A 22,017-nucleotide genomic window follows, 5' to 3' on the forward strand; every position below is an offset into this window, starting at 1 on the left:
GTGAGGTCGCCCTCTGCAGGATTTGAAGTGAACAGATTATTTAATGGAAATGTTCATCAAACCACACAAATGCTTTTTGTTGCTTTTGCCCCAACAGCAGTGGACTTTGAGAATGAAATGAATCCTGGATCAGAGTGTTTGCAAAGAGAAAATACTGCAGCTTTTCTCAGTTAGTTCAACATACAATGAATATATGTAGAGTGAATATATATTAGCTGGTGTTTGTATGCTCATTGATATTGACACAAATGCTGCTAGTGGTTGGAAAATAACACTGTGGGTGTTTTCCTCTTTCCTTTAAACTCACTGTGCTTTTCACTTTAACTATATAGACAGACACTAATTAATCTAGTTGTCAAATTGTTTCTTTCATACTGTTATGCATTTGAATTAAGCCTGTTCACTTTTTGTGGTTTGAAGTGTTAAAGGTGCAGTGTGTAGAATTTAGTGGCATCTAGCAGAAATGGAATATAATATTCATAAGTATGTTTTAATTAGTGTATAATCAGCTGAAAATAAGAATGTTTGTGTTTGTTACCTTAGAATGAACCCTTTATATCTACATAGGGAGCGGATCCTCTTCCACGGAGCCCGCCATGTTTCTACAGTAGCCCAGAACGGACAAACCAAACACTGACTCTAGAGAGGGACTTTTCACAGTTTTTCACAGCCACCGTAGGTTCTCCTTCATGCTTGGAAGGGGAGGAGTATTTAATTGGTTGCAATCTGCAACATCACCGTTAGATGCCCCTGATTCACACTGCACCTTTAATTTAGTATAGAAGTAAAAACAAGACAAATCTGTGTATTTATTGCGTTGAATAAAGTGGTGTAGTGAGTATTTCCTTCCAGTTTATAACGGAACATAAATGACAGAAGTTACCGGATGAAAGGGTGAAAAATAAATAAATCACTCAACAACTCCGCAAAGAGCTACGTAGGCTACAAATGTCATTTTTATTATTACTTTAAATAATGTCTAAATAAAGGGACTAAAGACATGCTCGTGTGACTTCTTCCATTATCAAAAATATGGTGTGGGGGTGATGTTTGCAGCAGAAATCTATCCAGGGAGGGAAGCGTACATCACAAGGTGAGACCGTTGTGGAGTCCATTCATCTGAAGACTGAAATGAGTCCCACCAGCACCACGGACGGTGTTGGATGTCAAAAAGGGGGGGAAGGAAAGGGAGGGAGGGGGGGGCAGTGATTTTTACCAACCAAATGTCACATTCAGAAGAAAAAAAAAAAAAAAAGTTATTTTTCATATATAAAAACTGAAAGACCTGGATACATTTCTACTTTTCCACATTTTTTTTTACTACAGAAATTAAAAAGAAAAGACATAAAGGAACACACAAAGGGGGGAAAACAGCTATTTTTTTTTTTTTTATAATCAACTCCCTTTGGTAAAAACTGTAATAAATGGTCTTGCATTTTTCTTTTTCATATACATACTAACTTTAGCCATTTATCACTAAAGTCCACAGTAAGCTTGGAAAGTATTACTAGCACAACAACACAGATCTGTCATAAAAAGTCTGAGACTATGTACAGTGTATTTACAAACGTGAGCGGCATGTGGACAGTCCTCCCAGAATGAGACGAGTGTGTGTATGTATGTGTGTATGTGTGTGTGTGTGTTTATGTGTGTGTACAAGCTGGTGTATTGGCGGAGGGCATTGCCAGCAACATTTTTAAAAAGGTTGACTTCCAGGGCGGCAAGGATCATTTGTGTTAATAGAACTATATATAATATATATACACAACACATACACTGGAATACATGTCAGTATCTGACATCCACAAGCTATACAATTTTACAGTCTGAGACCAAACAGTGTTGTGAGGCTAACTTTTTTCTTCTTTTTCTGTTTTTTTTTTAAATTTTCTTTTACATAAGACGCAACAGTGCTTTTTCGATTTTAACCCGACAATACTGTTTGGGGCTCAGGCACAGTTTCTAATAATGCTGCCATGTGTTTTTGGAAAAAGGAAATGTAACCCTTTTTCCCATCTAGTGATACATATATAATTGTGATTTGGCCTTAACGCAGGAATGTCTGAACCAGATCTCTTGACTTTGTTGAGCTCCCTCCAAACCTTCAATCTGGGGAAACGAAACTTTAGAAACGACATTTTCCTCTTTCTAAATATAAGTGCACTTGTCCACCGTATAGTTTGTTAAACACTATCATAGAGAAATCCCTGTGTGATTGATTTCGATGGAGCTCTTAACTCTGATGGCTTCAGACAAGACGGTCAGTCAAAAAAAGCTAAACCGGTGTGATAAAAGTACAAAAAGCACCACTCTCTTACGACTCTCACAAGTTCACTGTCTCGCTGTCGCTAAGCCCCCTGTGGAAAAGGCTCAGGGAAGTTTGTCTGAGACGTGGCTCCGAATGCTGGTAAGAGCTCAGGTCTGCGACTGGGACATGACCATTCCTAAGTTTTGGCACCAAAGGCCCTGCGCAAAAATGGGCCCAGCTAAAAACGCTGGTAAAATCAGTAATCCTGCCGCCCCGGGGTGCAACATACACGGTAGCTAGCTTAATTGTGCTCCCATGTCGGCCTTAAAAACACGTTAATAAGTCCTCGTCCCTACCTCTACTCCTGACCTGTTTGACTTCAGACCAAACACCACCCAAAGAAATGAGTCTCTCTCCTTGTCTCTCCTCTTGGCTCTGGTTAGTTACGGCGCCTTGCTGGGTGTGCCGTATTTGACGCGGTACTTGTTGATGTTCATGAAGTGAAGGACCTCTGGCTGGCGGCTGGTGGTGCAGGGTAATAGGCCGTCGCGTCCTTCGCCCATCAGCCACTTGTTGGTCTCGGCGTTCATGTCCCGGGTGACGTGCTCCTTGGCCCACGACTCCACCCAGGCGTTAAAGCGTTTGTGCAGCCGTGTGCTCACCCTCTCGTGTGACTGTGGGGAACGGAGAGGGAGGTTACTGGCCTGTTGTTAGAAAACTCAGTGGGTAAAAAATAAAACGTAAATAGTTTAGGACTTGACTCTTAAAGGGTTATTTTGGATACTGTCGATGATGTAGGATGTCTATGTTTAACAAGGTCAAAGGTCCAAAACTTGAGGTGAATATATGTAAAATACTCCCTGAAAGTCGTAAGTCAGGGCTGTTCTGTAGTCTTTGCTGCTAAGGTTGTTCAACAACTTGTTCACATTGTCACATATTTCGGATCTGATTCTGACTCGAACATGTGCGAATGTATTAAAGAAGTTTCCTTTGAGTAAAGAACAAGAAAAATAAGTGAAATCCTACTACTGTTTGTTTAAGTAGCCTCCGGAGCCATTGGAAATCGGCCAATCAGAACAGAGTCGACTTATCAGGAGGGGGGGGCCTTAAAGAGACAGTAGCTAAAACGGCCTGTTTCAGACAGAGGCTGAACTGAAGGGCTGTGTAAAGACTCAGTATAAGACAAATAAAGAGTTTTATGAACTGTAAATCATGTAAAGATCTTCCAGTAGAGACCCAGAATATAAATAAAGACCTGGAAATGTGCATATGATATGATATGTCACGTTTAAGCACTAAAGATTTAAGAATCTTTAAGAATGAATCCTCAAGCTGAACTGAATGTACTGGTTCATAAGTGACTGAGCAGCTTTTTGTATTAGAGCTCCTCTTACTGGTGACTGAAAACACCAACATTCATCTGTCAGCTCAGCTGTGTTATACAGTATAGTTTGTTAATTCCTGGTTAAAAGCTTACAAAAAGACAGCGATATACACAGAGCCAACCATAATGTAATAACACTGTTGCGGATAGATGTTAAGCTATTGAAACCAACACTGAACTGAAAACAATCAGAGGCAGCAATGTATTGTTAGTGTTCTGCTTTGCTTAAAAAGTTAATTTACATTGGTATGTTTACTTACGTTATACTTGACCTTGGTTAAGTGCAGGTTTAACAAAGCTTCAAAGGATCATCTTTAGCTATCTGAATTAGGGATACAGTGTTAAAAATGCCTGCAGTAGTTGCCAATATTCTCTGTGAACCTGTTGTTCTTATGGCACCAGCGCCGTCATTTAATCTGCACAGTGACGTAGTTTCTCAGTCAATATAGCACTAACTGAGTAATTTATTGCTTCAGTTGACTACATTTACTATCAACACTGATTGGACATCCATATAAAACGTGGCAAAAGTTCCCTTTAACAAAAACCATATAAGGAACTGTAGACTGTTATATTCCACTATGATTTATGGAGTTACAGATATTTTGATTGGTTTTGAGTCTGAGCAAAGATGTGAAATTACTTTGCATATATATATACAGTATATACACACTCATTGTAAGAAGAGCTGTATTATGAAATTAGTTGCAGAAATGATTAGTAGCAGGAAAAAAGCAGGTAAATACCTGGTGAGCTCGCATCAGGGCAGTGCGTCTGTACATGTAATCCTCAGACTTAAAGACGTAGACCATCTTGTAGGAGTTGAGCTTGAACATGCACTCCATTTTCTCCTTTTCCAGGGATTTCTTGCCGCCCTCGCAGGCCTCTTTGTCCAGCTGCTCCCTGCCTTTCTGGTACTTCCTGATCCGTCTCAGATTCCTGGTTACGGGCGCGGAGACATACGTGATGAGAGTGACTAATGAGATCAAGCAAGAATGTGTCAGAACAAATCGATGAGCGTTAATTTAATCAAAAAGGACTCATATGTTTTGACTTTTAAAATTCGACTTTCATAGGTAGAGATGTGTCGGACAGCTTACGCAACAAGGTACTCTACTGAGCTTTTTCACTGCGGCAACGGAAACTCAGCAACGTGTTTTACAAATGTCCTGTACTTAAAGAAATAAAACTACAATCTTAGTTTAAAAGGAGAATAGAAAATCTAAAAAAAACAAAACAAAACAAAAATTACCTGGGAAGAAAAACTGGTTTCTGAGCAAGATGCTCCCTCAGCTCTGGAGCGGTGGAATCTGGGTTTAAGTAGCGTCCAACATAATCAGACCAGCGCTGCAGATACCAAACAAGTTTAAGACACAGATTCGGTATATAAACACTAATATTGCACCAGCATTACCAAAAGGTCCTTACTAGTGTTTCCACTCCAGCTGGGAAAGTGGACCTTCTTACTAGACAAAAATGTGAAAACAACGACAAAACATTGCATTTATTTGCTGCATATGGATTGATCCTCATATAAAAAATGAAGATAATAATCAAAGATATTACTGATTATGACATACGAAGCCAAATGAGACGTTTAAACTCCTTTTCAAACATCATTCAGTGCCACTAAATGTCAGTGTGAGAATTCAAGACCAGCCAAAAGCCAACGACTGTGGTCGGGACTTTGCACAATTCCTCATTTTTGCAATTTGCCAGCCGTCACAGAGGCTCTACTTGATAAGAAAAAAATCTTAAGTGGCTTGTAAAATTGTGAAAAAAAAAAAAAATAAAAAAAAAATGCTGATGTATATAGTTTGGCTTTTGAAAAAAAGTTATTCCACCAAACTCTTTGCTCATGGGGCAAAAACTTTCAAACCTACAGCCAGAAGTGCTGTGAGACGTTCAACTACTTTCAGATGTGTTTCTTACCTCGGCTTCCATGGGCTCGTCGGAGTTCTCCTCTTCCGTGTCGAGCAGCTCCACCGTAAGCTGCACCTGGCCTCTGTTCCTCAGAAACATCACCTGAGGAAGTGACAAAGACGTCGCATGTGAGAGCAAAATTAATTCAGCGTGAGAAGTAAAGAAGCTAGCATGTCCTGAGGGATCAGATGGCTGAGGTGCACACCGAACGACTGTAATATCTTGAGTTGGAATCGTGAATTTTTGTTATAAGTCGTGCCATCTTTCCAAATATTTTGTCTAATTTTAGTTCTTCTACTCATTCTACATTTAAATTTCTAATAAAAATACAATAAAAAAGCAGAGAACAATATAAAAACATGGACATTATGTGATTTGTATTTTGTGAGACGTCTCTCTCTCTTTATTTTTACATCCAGCTGGAGTTCACACACCAGCCTGATATAAATGTTTAATGTAACTATCGCTCCAGAGTGATCTAGTTTTCAGATGTCCTCTTCAAAATTGGATCTTTTTGGACAAAAGCGGATACACTTGTGTGTGAAGCGAGCAGGTTATATCAGCTGTAAAATCAAGCTTTCAAAATAGGTCAAAAAGCAAATTGACATGCTGGTGGCAGGTGGCCTTAAGCAGATTTAAAATTCTTGTGAGTGATATTCAGAAATGAGAGTAGTAAACTGTAGGCGACATGTTTATGTTTACCGACTCGGCTGCTTTGTTAACGGGACAACGAAGGCGAAAGCTTTGACTTTCAATTTGTCACAATTTCTGGATCAATTACAGCAAACATTTCTACATTTCTGTATTTACCTTGAAGCAGTTCTCATCAGACATGAGCTGCTCGGCTTTCCGCTGGTAGACGGCCTCCGCGGAGCTCCTCGATGATTGCGTGGACATGGTTCCTCCGCTGGCGCCGTTAGTGCTTTCTGCCAGGTAGAGGTCCGTTACCTGGATGCAGATCTCATCGCTAACAATGTGCTGGAGCTGAGGAGGAGAGAAGCAGCGGCGTTGGATTGGAAAAACAACCGTTCAGATCTGGATGGAAGATCCGGAGGGAAGACAGAGAGAGAACAGACGGCTTACCTGCCGGACGATGCTTTGGATGAGCTTATCCATTGTGAAGGCGATGTAAGCGTGGATGGTGAACATTTCCCTCAGCGAGTCCTCGTATTGTGAAGCCTCCATATTTCCGTCCAGGAGATTCCGAACCATCTCCAAGAAGGCCGAGTAGTAATCTTCCACCTCGATGTCCACTAGAGACAAGAAAAATCACAAGTGGATCAGCATATGACAGAAAGACTACCTGGATTTCAAATGGATCATTTTTGACAAACAGTGCTCATATTGGAAGCGGTTTCTCCAAATCTTCTGTCCAATGCAGTAAGTTTTTGTACTTTACTCCACTTGTTCATTCAGTTTTTCAATATTTGTTTACTGAAAAACAAAAAACAAAATATTTGAAAAATGTTCTCTAGGAAAAAGAGGAATGTTTATTATGAGGCAAAAAGCTGGAAAATGGCACAAAATGTATAGTCTGTACCCAACAAACACAAAGCAGAACGGTTAAAGTAGAGACACAGACGCTTTAGATTTTATTCTTGTTACTCACTGGGCTCCTTTAATCTCAGCTGGATGGCCGGATTGTCGTTCTTCTCCTTCTTGAGTCCCAGGACTTCCCGCTCCCAGTCTCGTTCCCTGACCTCCTCTTCGATCTGCCGCTCCGCCTGCCCGTACAGCCGCAGCAGACGCGAGCACAACGTCTGGTGCAGGCGCAGGAAGATGTACCAGTTGTTGTTGACGTAGAAGAGGTTGTAGGCGTCGTCGCAGCCGCGTAGCTTTTGTGCTGCCGTGTTGCTGAACAGCAGCTTGGACTTGGAGGGGCTCCCGCTGCCGGGGACGCCGTTGTGCTTTTTGGAGGCGCCTTCTTCCAGATCCATCTCCTCTTCCTCCTCCTCCTCCTCTACGTCAGAGAGCTCGCCGCGCTGAGCGAACAGCATGTCTGGGATGAAATGGTAGATGATCTGTTTGATCTTGTATTTGTCCTCCTTCTGAATGCTGGTCTGGCGCTTGACGTGGTGGATGATGAGCGCCGCCGCGTCCTCCAGGATCTGGCTGTCCTCGTACGCCAGAGTCAGGTGGGGGCCCGTTGGCGGGGTGGCGTTCTCCTCCGACGCCTGCTCCTGGCGCTGCAGAGGAGAAACAATTCAATGACAACACTTTGGATACAGAGCAAATTTTCTGTGATTCCCTCCTTCATCTGAGAGTCTGTTTCTACTATGATTCCTATTTGATTTGCAGTTTCTTAAAGCAGTTTGTATTACATCGCTACGATAACTTACCTCATCGTAGATACTTTCGATTTCATTCAGCAGGGACTTGGATCGAAGCACTTTGGTGTCGTTCTGTTTGAAGTTGATGCCTTGATGGTCGAGAGACTTGAGGTAATACTTCTCGTTCTGCTCCCTCCAGATCTTGTTGAAGCCTCGTTGGGCTTCCCGCCACTCCTCCTCCTTGGTCTTTAACCTGAGTAGAGAAGTTATGCATGTGAACAACCTCTCAGTGACATTTAAAACAACATTTTAAAAAAAGGTGGCAGAGCGTCCAGTCTCGCTTGTTACTTCACATCTTTACAACATGATGCAAACATCTGCTGCGTTATGTTTTTCAGGCAGGAGAACTATAATAAATACAGTTAAAGAAGTGACTTCTTGTCAAATCTTTTTGCCACGATGGAGAGTTCAGTCTATAAAAGCACCATTTTTAAATCCACCACTCCAACGTCACATTGGCTTTTTTCTTTCCTGTGTGGATTAGTGAGGGTTTATAAGCTGCGGCTCATGACCTCAGTCTGGGCTCAAAAAGAAGCTGGTGTACACATATTTACTACACTGTGTAAACAGAGAGCCTGTGAATCCCACACATGTGCGTGAGCGTGTATGCACCTTACTGATGATTCACCACACTGCTCAGAAATACACGATCAAAGTCACAGAACAACCTCAACAGAAAAAACAGCTTTATGTTGTTTTCTTTCCCCCCACAAACATTAATCAACTAATAAAAAATGAAACAAAAATACAACACAATCAGTCAAAATAAATGTATTATCATTTAAACACCCACCTCTTTAGCACAATGGGGACAGAAGCAGCAGGATTTTTCTTCAGACCATCGATGATGTCGGGTGCTTTGTCTCCGTATATCCTCTGGATGGCCTTTCGGTGCACGACCTCCGAGGAGCCGCCCAGCGTGCTGTCCAAGCGGAACTTGGCCTGCTCCTCTGCAGACATGCGGGACAACTTCCGCTGTACCGTCTCCAGGACTCTGATGGTAGCCAGGTTGGTTTCCAGCACAACGTCCAGCTGCAGGGTGGAAAACACAAGCATTTTATTATCCTTTGCTGAGCCTGCATGTCCTTTATTTTTCATTAAAAAGGCTCACGATGTTCCTTGATTTTCCAAATATTCACATGTTTTACTGTTCGCCAATTAGAAATGTCTCTAGAGTAATTCCCGAGTTTTTGTTCGGGGATGTTTTTAAGACACTAATGAGAAAAAAATAATTCCTGGAAAAGGAAAATGTGACATCTATTGGAATAAAATTATTTTTCATTCTGGGATATCGGCCTTTGTCTTTGATGATGTCACCTCATCAAGCTGTAAATGCTTAATGTTCCTGCTCACCTCAAAGCGTTCATCCTCACATCTGTAGATGTGCTCTTCGTACTGGGTTTTCTTGGAGCTGACAAAAGTGGAGTCTTCTGACCACGAGGGGAAGGAGACCCAGGTGTCATTTAAGACCTGGACACGACAGAAACAAACACTTTGTCATCTACTTATTTATCTCAAAGTCTGTGTGTGTGCTGTTGTGTTTTTTTTGGCACCTTTTTGCCAACAAAGTCTTGTTTCCAAATCTAATCTACAGACTTTTAGATAGATAGACATAAAGTAACTGGAGTGCCCATAATCAGTAAATGTGTCATATGATTTAAAACAAATACTGAGCAGTCAGAAAAATGGACTAGTGTGCAATCAAAGGATGCAGTTTATGACTTTTTCTAAACCTTCTGGATGTTTACTCTAAACTCTGCCTGAATGCTTCTCTCACCTCTTTACAAAGTGGAGTTCTGCCGGTGCATTTGGGCTGCTGGTAGCTTTTGGGCAGTGCTCTGTAACTGGAGCCTAGCCTCTTACAGGAAGCATAATCAATCTCCATGGCGATACCCTCCGTGGCCCGTTCCTTAGGGTACGTTTCGATGTGGGACATTTCCCGATATCCCAGGAAGTTTTTAAACCAGTTGAACAGCTCAGGGAATTTTCTGTATGACAGCGTTAAGTTTAAAAAAAATGAAGAATGAGAAATACAATGTGCTGTGAGGAAGACGTTTATCTCATGTGTCAAGAGAGATGAGAGAAAACTCACCCTAAAAAGGGCAGCACCAGTTGCACCAGCTCAGCCCTGGAGATCACCTCCTGATTGAAGATGACCAGACATCGCAAGAAGTTGTCGTAGGCCTCTGCACTTCGCAAGGCTTTACGCACCTTTGATGAGAAATAAATGTTAAAACCATTTATGTCAGAGCTTACTGGAGGTACACAAAATGTGCAAATATTTTCTGCAAAACAAAAACTTTATTACTTTGAATAAAGAATATCAAAATTAAGAGTTAAGATTTTTTCATGTGCACTTCAAATAGACATTGGTGATAAATCTATATTTAAAACAATGTTATTACCAATCTGTACAGTTAAAGTGGGATTAATAACCTAAAACTTTTGCTCTTTGCTCTGCTTTTTTCAGCATGTGTTTTGATTTAAAATGCTATCTTCCTTACTCACAGATCTGTTTCCTTTCTTTCCATGTTAATATTTTTCATTTAATGACTGTATTTTTACATAAACAAAAAAAATTGGATGGATTTAAACTATATAAACAGTATACCAACAACTCACTTTCTCAAAGAACAAAGACTCTGTTCCGACTCCATGCTTGCTGGCCTCTGCCACCGACGGATCTTTCAAATTCAATAACTTGGGCTTCTTCTGTAGCGTTTTACCGAGATGGAAATGAAGAGACAAAAGGTACAGTAATCAAAAACAATCCCACAACGGGAGACAAAAAAAAAAAACATGGTAATTAAGTGGAAACAGGATGCGAGTACTGTTTGACGACAGCAGTAATGAAGAGAGCGTGTTTACCTTCACGGGGGGTGTGCTGCCTGGAGCTGGATGCCGACGGATCTGGCAGCCGTTCTGATTGGGCCTCTGTTTGTTGTTGAGCTGCAGCTTTTTGGCGGTTCCACCGTGATCATTCCGTACAGACTCTGCCTTTTCAGCTGTTGTCTTATTCAATAGCTGAAGAGAAAACACAGTAGTGATAAGACAGGGGTACGACTGATAGAGCAAGAGTACAACTGCTCCCCTTGCTAGGAAAAGTACTGACCTAACACCCGTCTACACAACATGATATGAACAAAGTTTTTAATTAAGAGCCATTAAAAGTAGCATATACTATAAAGGAAATGATCTGGAGAGTAAAACTCCTGAGATCACTCCTGAAGTGACTGCTAGATCCTCTGCACTGACGCAAGAAGATGGGTCAACTTAGTATCGTAACTCTGCTCACCACTGAACTGTTGGCATCGGGGAGAAATTGCCCAAACTCTGAAAGAAGATCCTCTTGGTTTTTGAAGAGTCTGGCCACCTGAGCGTAGACCTCCTGCTCCGTCAGAGCCGGGGTGTAGTTCCCTCCTGCCTCCTTAGCATTACGCTGCTCCTTCTGTAGTGGATGAATATAAGATTTCTGTGAAGTCACTGCTGAAACATTCACTAAGAAGTTCTTGCACTACAGAAAGTCTTTAGGGGGCAGGTGTGTCGGATCATAAACTCTGACCTGGTACGTGTGGAGGATCTCCAGGAAGGCTTTGTAGATGTCGGGCTGGCCCTGGAAGCGGTTCTTGATCTTGTTGACGTAGTTGATGGCGTGGTTGAACTCCACTGGCTGGTTGTTCTGCATGGGTGGACCGGTGGGGGTCCCACTGAGCGGCGGGTGGAGCTGCATGGGCGGGGAGCGGGGAGAGGTGTATGCAGGGATGGACGGATTGCTCTGACTGCTTGGTGTCAACGCCTGGGGCTGAAGAGGCTAGGAGAGGGGCGGAACATCGAAGGTGTTAGGGGTTATTTTACAAGATGCTGCGCAACAAACAAAGTGTAAGTTCCTTATGTAGATTCTCACCTTGCTCATCTTGGCAGGGGTGGGCTGCGTCAGGAGGGGCGGAGCGCTGGTGGTTGCAGTGGGCGGGAGCTGGGGTTGGTGTTGGGTAGGTGCTCCTGTTATGGGGATGTTCTGGACTGAAATGCCATGTGGGGTGATGTGGTGGATCTGACCCGGCGTTGTTACATTGACCAGGTCATTGGTCTGGACCTCGATCTTGTAGCCAGGTGGCAGGAAGGTGTTGAAGCCCATTATGAGGTCCGGGTGGCCTTTAAAAAGCTGCGACACTCTGCTGATGACCCCGGGGGTGTCGATACTGGAGACAGAAAAACAGGCAATTAATTTAAATCCTCCTTACCTGTAAATAGTGGGCATTTCAACTTAATTAAATATCAATGTCCTGTATATTATCAACTTAATCTTGCATTTCAACTGTCTTGTATAACCTGTCGTCCTGCTATGGCTGAGATCTGACCGAGAGTGTATTCAAAAGCTCTCAACATTGTGGAGCATTGAGAGTTTTACTAAACTAAAAGCGGCACATACTCTCTGAACTGTGGCAGCCGGCTGTGATAGGGATAACAGACCGTTTGCTCTCAAGAAATGGCAAATGTGCCAATTATTTTCAACACTTTCCATAATTTTTCCAGATCTGAAAACGTTGTCAATTTTTTTTTTTTTTTTTTTAGCAGTTTGTGGGATACATGGGAACCATTTACTTTAGAAAATATCAACACATGAAAAAAAGGCAAATTTTCAAAGTGCAAGCCAATGTAAAAATCAAATCATGTCCTCACCTTTGAGACTTGAACTCTTTCATTATGTCCAGAAAGTCATTGTAGACCTGAGGCTGGTTGCCAAACTGCAGTTTGACTTGGTCCAAGTAAGACAAGGCATCTTCCACCTTTTGGAGAGAGAAGAGGGAAAGTCTGTTTTTCTGCTTCATTCATTTGACATCACTGCCCTGAGTTTGATATTAACCATTCGAAATCCTTACAGTAACAGACAACAATGAAAAATTAGCACCTTACACAAATGAACGGGCACCTACACTATCATAAACATATAGAAGATACATTCTGAAACCTTGACGGATACTGGAAAAAAACACAGGTCTTAAAACTTATAATATCTCAGATAATATCTCATATTCTAAGCATGTCCTGCACATGAAACCAGGGTTGATGTTATCTAGAAGCATCAAACAAATGCTGGTAAATTCTTGCCACGGTTTGTAAGATTCAACACACAACTGATCAGTGTGACAGATACCACGGAGGCACCGTTCTACTCAGGAAATGAAAGTAACCCTTAAACGCAAATGTAGCTGATTGGTTTAAAGAATCAATAATCGTAGCTAGTGGAAGGAATGAGTTTGCTGCACGGTATCCTACATAATTAATTATTGTTGGTTTCTGATTTGTTATGTTTAAAAGCGTAAATTCATTACTGCTCATGTGTCACACAGGTTTTATTGAAAGGCAGCTTAGTCTTGTTGTGGCTAGGGGGCAACTAACACATTTTTAAAAAGTTTCTAAAAAGTTTAAGAAAGTCAGAATAAAGTGCAGACTGTTAGCACATTTCAGTATTTTCACAGCAGAGTCTGTGGATTATTCTGACTAATCAGGACACTGTTTCTGGAAAAAAAGACGTAGTTTTCCAAATTCATTTTTTCATTGCTTTGAGAACCGCTAATGAAATTCCACTGATAACCACTGTAATGTTGGTGAATTGCACACTTAAAAATATTTGCATGGCTAGATACGATTGGGGGTAAATGGTGTGGCCTGGCCGCAGCTTCTCTCTCCTCTGACTGCTTGTTGCTGCTGCTGCTGCAGCTCTTCGCTTCTCCCCTTCAGGCGCCCGTTTTGGTTCGGTTTAGTTATGCTGCCTTAGTTATTTCTTTTGCTTTCATGCACCTTCCAACACACACACACACACACACACACATAACACCCATGCATCACATCCACCACTGATCCCACAGGCTTCCACGCCTCATACTTTAATCATTCAGTGCTTTAATTTCCTTTAATTTGGTTTAATTTGTTTACATAAATATCTTTGGTTAAACTTTGACATGGTGTGTCTCCTTTTTGTTGTGGCCACTTGAGTCAGGTTATAACAATGGAAACTCGCCATTTAACTAACCAGACTCTCAAACTACCATCAACCGACAATTCCACTAAACATTCGAAGGGCTAAAAATACACAAATTTCCTTTGCACCTCTAAAAAAATGCCTGGATATTTACTTTCAATAACTTCCCTGGCATGAAAACTTCTTGACATTTACAGGTTTTGACGAATGTAACCCCGAACCTTTCAAAGCGAAAGTGGCCGACTGACCTTGAGCCTCTGGAACTGCTGCTGGCCCTGCGCGGAGGCTTGAGGAGCAGCCGTGTGGCCGTGCCCCGACATCACCGCGGGACCGTGGGACTGGACTGCAGGGCTGTGGTGGTGGGACCCCCCATGGACTGCTGGGCTCGGGGTGTGTCCATGCCCTCCACTGTTCTGGGCCACAGTGGGAACCTGGGAAAGCAGAGACTGTTGTTGGAGGAACAGCAAATAGTCATACTCTGGTAGAAAGACATCTGTCAGTTTGCACTTAAACTTGCCCCCCCCAAAAAACAGACTTATATAAATTGTGCAATAAATGTACAGAAAGTTCTCTTCATAAAAGTAAGGAGATACTGACAGCTTCCAGATGGAAAAAAACAGAGCTTCAGTCTCTGTATCTGTAACAGGGGTGAAATTGACAGCCTACGGTATGAGTAAAACTTCTCTATATGACCTAGTTTTAGAGAGACTTGCAGTGGACATGCAGTATATACCTGGTATCCCTGGGGGACGGAGTACTGGACGCCTGCTGTGGGCTGCATGTTGTCAGTCACGGCCTCATACACAGCTGGGGCTGGAGCAGGGGCCAGGACACGATGCTGGAAAGCCTCCGCGTTGCCAGGGAGGCGCCGCTGCTGGGACGCAAAAACCGTTTCCTGATCCTCCAGTCGCCGCTTCATTATGAACTCATACTCGTGAGAGCTGAGAGACCTGGGAATGAAGAGCACCATATGGACCTTATTTCACACTGGCAGACCTCTGTCAAGTTATCAGAATCCATTAAATCAGCCTCTTGGTTTCATTCAGCAGTTTGGTGAGGAACATGTGGCAGTAATTTTTGCTTCAACTGTAAAATTATGAATCAACACGGTGCCAGCTAGCCACTTATGTTGTTTGGTTGAGGAGGAGAATTATTACATAGCACCTGACGATACGAAGATAATCCACAGAAGTCCACTCCTTCGGACCTCATTGATATCTCAACATGTTATAACACACGACTGTTTCTATCTGTGTTATACTTTTGTGAAGTTTCTTTGTTCGGGAACTTCAGCAAAGTTACCCTGAGAGAAGATGAAAGCAGTGTGTGTCTTTGCAGACTGACTTAAAGTGTCTGATTACACTCGATGATGTCCTGGGCCTCTCCAACAATGACGGCCTAAAACTTAAGCTACGCCCTCCTGCATAGGTAACAGACAGAGCAGCTACGTTGCCACAGGACCGTCACAGAGATGGTGGAGCAAAAGCATTAAAATGAGAAAAATTTGTATGTGTGTGAAAGAGTCGGAGGAGGGGGGTTTTAGGGAAAAGAAAGCAGTTACGAAGAGACAACACACAAGACTCAACAACCTGGATGTACAAGCTTTTGTTCCTTTAATGGATTTTCTCTGTTGTTTTATGTTTAGATTGCTTCTATTATTATTATTACTTTCATATAATTCACCCCTCTTGTTATAAAGAGCAGTTTTATTCATTGAAGATTTGTTTTCTGCCTAAAATGTTCAGGGATTAAAGGACCTTTATTGTTATCTCACCACAATTTAGGACTGGGTACCATTTAAAGAATACCAGTACCAGTAGTCTTAAAGTGAAACCGATACAAACAGAGTACTTTATTTGATACCCTTTTCTTCTACTTCATTCGATACCCATGTGAATCATGTGAATGGAAGCATTAAGTTGCAAAAAATGTCAGCACTCCTCCCCATCTAAATGATTTCTACAGAAATACATTTTGAAAGTGTTCAAATTATTGAAATATTTGTTAAATAACTGTACGGGTTTTAGCTGCGGTAGTGGGCCAATCATTAAACTGAAGAGTACGCTTGCAGTGGTTGACTGCGGGCCAAACTACACAAATAGTCATTTTTTTCTAGATCTGGGTACAAAAAGGATCGAATGCAAGTATTGCTTGATTGGAGGAGTTTCGATACTACTTGGTACTGAGTTATTTCCGTCGATACCTTAAAAGTATCAAGTACTGATACCCAGCTCTACGACAGTTTCGTGTATACTTTTCGGTTTCAAATGCTACCCATGAATACATGAAATTGCGTTCCCTGGGCTTGAGGAAAAGGTAGCGTAAATGCAACAGGTATTTAAAATTAAGGTTTAATTTTTTTTAATGAATAAAGAATAGAGAATATGGTGACTAATAGTAAATGTTGAATCAAATCTCAGCTATTTGGGACAGCATTCCTTGAAAACTCTTGTGAAACCCACACCAACAGTTTTGGGTTTACAGATGATAAAGGAATGAGTTTATGTTATATTGCACATATTCAGGCAGCTGCCGTTTTTATCTCCTATTTTTTTTTTAGTGATGAGCTGATTTACTGCAAAAGTGGTGAAAAGCACGTCTTAAATGGGTCTTAAATGTTAACATGCACTGAATGTAAAACTTGCAGCCTCTGCAGCCAATGAAATCTACAGACACTCTACGTCACCGATGCAACAAACAGGTGCTGTGTGGGAACGTGGGAGTCGGTCTGCCATTCACAACTTCCTCAAGACAGCACCGAGTCCCGAGCCTCTGAATGAAAGACGAACCGGGATAGAATAAATATCGCTCAATAAAACCTTTAAATCGAGCAAAAAAGTGACATAAAGGCTGTCAAACTGAAGTGTACTCGTAAACACTTCCGACAGTGGAGCCGAACTGAGCTGCTCACCAACACATTCTCGCAGCCGGAGAGAGTGAGGCTGCGAGTATTTATAGATATTTCATCTTCATGTGGCGTAGCTAGTAGCGTTTGTAGTCACGTACAGGCAAATACAGACATGTTTGCTACAGGCTACCAGCCGTTGTCCGACGGCAGCTCCTCACCATCCCCTTTACGGCCTAGCAAACACACAAGCACCGACCTCGAGTTACAGCACGACGCTTCCCTCACGCCCGCCATTTAGAGCGTGGCGCAGGAGGAGCAGCAAATTACACCCCGTGTCAAGCAGGTAAGCACGAAAAAGTACCTCACTTGCTACCCGTTTGGCTGCCTATCCAGCTTAAAAGTACATACAGGTGATTATTTTTATTAACTTCACCCATAACTTGTGTGTCGGCAGGGTTTTTATGCTGCCAGTTAGCTGCTAGCTAATGTAAACAACATGAGTAGCCCGACAGCGACAATCGTCCGGGGCTAGCGGGGAAGCACATGCAGCTAACCATTAGCGATGTGGCTCGCTGTAGCTGAAACAACAATCTGAAGCGAGCATTAGCTATCGATTTCTTAGAGAGCTCATATCAGTTGTAGCTACGAGTGAGTGACATGTAAAGAAACACCGATTCCCCTTGTAGTTTACTTAAAACGTCTGCTAACGGTAGGTAGGCAGCTAGCTGTGTTAGCTTTCTGAATGAATTCAGCTGAACTCACCCCCTCTCTCTCTCCTAAATGGCAAGCCGAAGTTCGCAGATGATGCTTCTGAATAATCCGTTAACCACCACACCTCCTGCTTGGGGAAAAAGACACCGAAGCGACGTATGTGCGGAAAAAAGCAACTTATCGGTGGCGTGTGTTTGTAAAAAATAAACAATTCAAGCTGTGTGAGCTGCAAAGTGAAAATCTCCCCGAGAGAGGAAAACAATCTCCGTTCGGTTAGCTGTGGAGGGAGGCGTGGTTTTTTATATATAACCCCGCCCCCGGCACACGCTATTGGACAGTTCGTCCGGAGGATCCGCAGAAGGGCGGGGCGACGGATCCTGATTGTGAGTTTGAGCTGTCAATCAAGGACTTATCGTACATTTACCCAGCACGCCCATTTTGAGTTGAAGCGCGACAATGCCAGTGAGCGGAGAGGAGAAGAGAGGAGTTCCCACTAGTATGTATGGTGAGAAATTGCTGTATGAAACACGTTAACGTTTAATAAACACATCAAAACTTGTTTGAAGAACACACTTTTTGACTTCCCCAATACTCCAGTACACAGTCAGACACGCTCTTTCTCCTTACCTACAGATTTTATATATTTACATTTGAGCCATTACTTTATATTTGAACAGGCTGCATATACGGTACATAACCACCTATTGTATGTATATACAGTAACTTTTTAAAACCATTCAATCTCAGCACTCTTTGCACTCTTCACACCTTCGCCTTATTTGTATCCTGTTTATTTCACACAAACACTTTCACTTGTATATAGACACTGTATGTTGTTGTCCACTTGTTTATTTATATATTTATATATCTATTATTTAAGCCACTTCCTTGTACATAATAGTGATATGTTTATGTTTAATTATCTTTGTTGGCTTGTTGTCCTTGTGTGTCTTTCTGGGGACTTTTGTGTGTAAGTATGTTGAGAGCCACTAAACTGGAGTCAAATTCCTTGTATGCATAAACAATCTTGGCCAATAAAGATGATTCATGTGATCAATAATAATTGTACTCAATGTCTATTTCTTACATGAAGTGGTCATTCCTCAGTGAAGCATCAGGCTTTTCTTGTCTATTTTAAAGGAAGGGTTCATATTTTTTCAAGTCTGTCTTAAAACAACATTCAGGTGCCCAAATGCACATTTGAAATAGGGTTTTCTAGTTGTAATCATTCCTCCTGTATGAACAGGAGGAATGATTACTATTATTAAGATCCCTTCATAATGTATTTACAATGTAAGTGACAGGGGTCAAAATCCACAGTCCTCCTCCTGTGCAAAAATGTATTTAAAAGTTTATCTGAAGCTAATATGAAGCTTCAGATAGTCAAATCAAGTAGATATCGTACCACTTGCACTTTGAAAACCAAAACCACAACTGTCTTTTTTTTTTGTTACATACTTCACACACACACACAGACACACACACACACACGGCTTTCTGTATGTCAGTTAGTTTTTTGGTAATGAATTCATAAATCACACAACTTTATTTAGGTGACCGCTTTATGTGAGCATAATATAAACTTATATTTTTATACATAAAATGGAAGTGATTTAAATACACTGCCTCGAAATACTAGTTTGAATAAAGAATTTGATTTACCTGAATTGGAAGATGAATGTTTAACTTTTTTACTGATTGTTAGCTTGAGATGAAAAAGTACAAACATCAGAGCTTTTGACTATGATGTTTTGTTTATATGGTGACTTGTTGATCACATTATAAATTGGTGAAATGGATCGAAGGGAAAAGGAAGCAACCTCAGGCACCACGCTGATGAAGGCGAGATAGCCAAAAACATTATGAAATAACAAATAAAGATGTTACAATATTAAATGTATGTTTTGACACATGGCCCCCCTACAAGATGGGTCACAAGATTGCCTAAAAATGCAGGGCCCAGCTGATATAGTACTTCTATGGTGCAAATTCACAAACACGTTTTTAAGTAATCAATTTACCAAATAGTAACTGACACACAGTGAACCAGGGACTTGCTGGGGGTTAGTTGCTCCTTTGCTCAGTTGGTACTCAGCCTCGTGTATATCACATACCTGTACTGTGTATAAATTGACTGTTTTCAATATGCATCTATGCAATTCCAATTAAATGCCTTTCCATACCATACCATACCATTAGAGCTGCAACAATTAGTCCATTAATCGATAAGTTAATTAATCGCCAAATATTTTGATGATTGATAAATCACTTTGAGTCATTTTTTAAGAAAAAAAAAAGTCCAAATTCTCTGATTCAAGCTGTTTGGATGTGAATATTTTGTGGTTTCTTTAGTCTTCTAAAGTAAACTGAATATCTTTGTGTTGTGGAGGGTTGGTTGGAACAAAATAAAACTTTTACAGAACGTTATCTTGGGCTGCACCGATACTCATCCCTACAATACTGATGCAATATCAATATTGAGGTATTTGGTCAAAAATATTGTGATATTTGATTTTTATCCATACCACCCAGCCCCACAAGGCACTACATATGCAGGCTCTATAACCTATTTAGAGTAGGGATGCACTGATCTGACTTTTTCAGTACAGATACAGATACCTGGGCTTTGGGTATTGGTCAATACCGAGTACTGGTCCGGCACCAGTGTTCAATTGATAAGCTGTATGCCTCACTGTGTGGAGGAGACTGGGATCATTTTTTTATGTATAAAATCAGGCTTGACTTAAACATTGCTTTCCTAACTTTGTAAAACTAGATGTAACTATACTATTATTATTTACTATATAAATAGATATAAATTTACTGAATTGTTATGTATTAAAATAATGGTATCTGGTGTGTCCAGTGATACCAGATCCAGCTATCTGAGTCAGTATTGAACCAATATTGGGTATTAGTATCAGTGCATCTCCAATTTAGAGTATGGTCCTAAATTTGAGATTTAGTTCAGTTTAAGATTGTAGTTATTTATGTTTTTGTTTTATCTCTTATCTACTTCTTTGAGTGTCCTTATATTCTTATGTCTGTCTATCTATCTATCTATCTATTTCCTGGACTTTGGTGACACGTGACTGTGTAGGAGGGAGCGAGTCTACCTCTTGTACTTATGTCCCGCCTCCTTGTGGACAAAGCAGCCAATCACTGCGCGCAATAGTCATTACAAATCTCCAAAAGGTGGAACCTCCTAAATAAACCATCGCCCACGACAGGCGGAGCTGCAGCACCAGCCCGGGATTCCTTCCTCCTTCCAGCCCGGGCAGAGGCTTCAACAGCGATCGTAGGCTGCAGCACATACACACACGCACACACACACACACACACACACACACACTCGGAGTACTCCACTATCCCGACTGCCCCCCCTCCCAACATAATTACGCGCATGTTTGCAGCTTCCTTTGCAAAATATACGCTTGAACACCAAATCCAGCATTTGACTAAAACATACAGCTGATTTTCTTGTTTTGAACGTACGCTGTAAGACTATTTATCGGCTGCTTCACAAGTCGTTTTTTAGTGTTTGTGCAAAAGCATGCAAGACACCGAGCTGTTACGGGCTGTGGAGATCCCCCCCCTCCACCCCCCCGACACACACAACACCGGACTGCACGGTTTAAGGAGGATCAACGAGCCCCACAGCCAGCAAGCCAGCCAACCAGCCAGCGTCGGTGGACGTGCGTATTCGCAGGCTGCCACACTCCAAACAAAAGGCTTTATGGCACCAAAACGCATCACTGGTAACACTGGAGGAACACGGTGAAGTAGCCGTGGCCTGTAGGCGGCTATCAGCGCATCTTTTCACGGCGGACAGAGCTGATCCAGTTGCCCTTATTAAACAATGCCAAAGTCAAACGAAACGGGAACTACGGCGTCGCTGTATGGAAACATCGGCACGCCATTCCCCGTGTCCCCCCCCTCCTCTCTCTCTCTCCAAAAAAAAAAAAAAAAAAAAAAAACACAAAAACGCAGCCCCATTTTTCCTGCAGAGAGGACGGCCGCGCGTTTAACAAATCATATTCTTTGTTTACTTCAAATAGTCGGGAGTAAAATGTCTAACCTGTCTTCCTCCCTCTCCCCCCCCCCCCCTCTTCTCTTCCACACTACAGATCCATTTGCAAACAAGCGTTACATGCTCACACAACGCTGCAGACAAAATGTTTCCACTTCCAGACAGCGGGGTGCCTCAGATTCTCATTACACAGCCCGGGGGAGATTGTTTACTAGCCGAACAAAATGACGTCTTTTTACAGATCTGGCCATCTATACCACGTTATGTTTTCTGGCTATTCTGTTGCCCGTTTACGAGCATAAAAGCCCCCCGTTTCAATTCATATAAGGACACAAAAGGCGCGACTGACAACAGAGCGCTTTTCCGATTCGTAATAAACATCGTTCACTTTGTTTTATCATCAGTATAGTTAATATTATTTAGTTTAAACAGCTGTTACATACCCAGGAAAAAGACTCCTTACTCCGGATTCGTGTTTGTAACAAAATATTTGGAGACGCCCCCCTCCGTTGGCATTGGCGCACACTACAGTCCACGTCATTTTATTTTAAATATCACCC

The 22,017-nt window shown here is 41.8% G+C and overlaps 1 protein-coding gene and 1 long non-coding RNA gene across 5 annotated transcripts; one reads left to right on the top strand and one right to left on the bottom strand.

Annotated features, from left to right (window-relative positions):
* Nucleotides 1-934: 934 nt before the first annotated feature.
* Nucleotides 935-22,003, bottom strand: sin3aa (SIN3 transcription regulator family member Aa). Of its 4 annotated transcripts, none has more exons than XM_042410700.1 (21): nucleotides 21,901-22,003; nucleotides 14,602-14,818; nucleotides 14,117-14,299; nucleotides 12,566-12,672; nucleotides 11,790-12,084; nucleotides 11,448-11,696; nucleotides 11,181-11,333; nucleotides 10,754-10,909; nucleotides 10,508-10,597; nucleotides 9,978-10,096; nucleotides 9,663-9,873; nucleotides 9,239-9,355; nucleotides 8,679-8,917; nucleotides 7,895-8,078; nucleotides 7,165-7,741; nucleotides 6,639-6,808; nucleotides 6,366-6,539; nucleotides 5,565-5,657; nucleotides 4,885-4,979; nucleotides 4,379-4,571; nucleotides 935-2,922 (listed from the first exon to the last, which is right to left on the bottom strand). In XM_042410700.1, exons 1-21 carry the CDS (start codon nucleotides 21,996-21,998, stop codon nucleotides 2,692-2,694), a joined length of 3,951 nt encoding a protein of 1,316 aa, XP_042266634.1. In that variant the 5' UTR covers nucleotides 21,999-22,003; the 3' UTR covers nucleotides 935-2,691. The 4 variants fall into 4 exon arrangements, with proteins under 4 accessions (XP_042266634.1, XP_042266633.1, XP_042266635.1 ...); XM_042410699.1 differs by having other exon boundaries at nucleotides 14,117-14,314; XM_042410701.1 differs by lacking the exon at nucleotides 21,901-22,003 and adding an exon at nucleotides 17,479-17,564 and having other exon boundaries at nucleotides 14,117-14,314.
* On the top strand, nucleotides 16,272-17,986 carry LOC121896743. The gene is made up of 2 exons (XR_006096100.1): nucleotides 16,272-17,059; nucleotides 17,505-17,986. It is a non-coding gene; the product is annotated as an uncharacterized LOC121896743 (long non-coding RNA).
* Nucleotides 22,004-22,017: the final 14 nt, after the last annotated feature.

This window comes from Thunnus maccoyii, chromosome 5, assembly GCF_910596095.1.
Source record: "Thunnus maccoyii chromosome 5, fThuMac1.1, whole genome shotgun sequence".
NCBI classification, from domain to species: Eukaryota; Metazoa; Chordata; class Actinopteri; order Scombriformes; family Scombridae; genus Thunnus; species Thunnus maccoyii.

Bases quoted from the DNA above. Each gene is read 5' to 3' on its own strand.
- sin3aa (XM_042410699.1), bottom strand. From the start codon at position 21,998: ATGACGTGGACTGTAGTGTGCGCCAATGCCAACGGAGGGGGGCGTCTC. The intron at 14,315-14,601 runs GTATATACTGCA...CTCCAACAACAG, and splicing joins CCGTCCCCCAGGGATACCAG to TCTCTGCTTTCCCAGGTTCC. The intron at 11,334-11,447 runs GTCAGAGTTTAT...CATCCACTACAG, and splicing joins AGATCCTCCACACGTACCAG to AAGGAGCAGCGTAATGCTAA.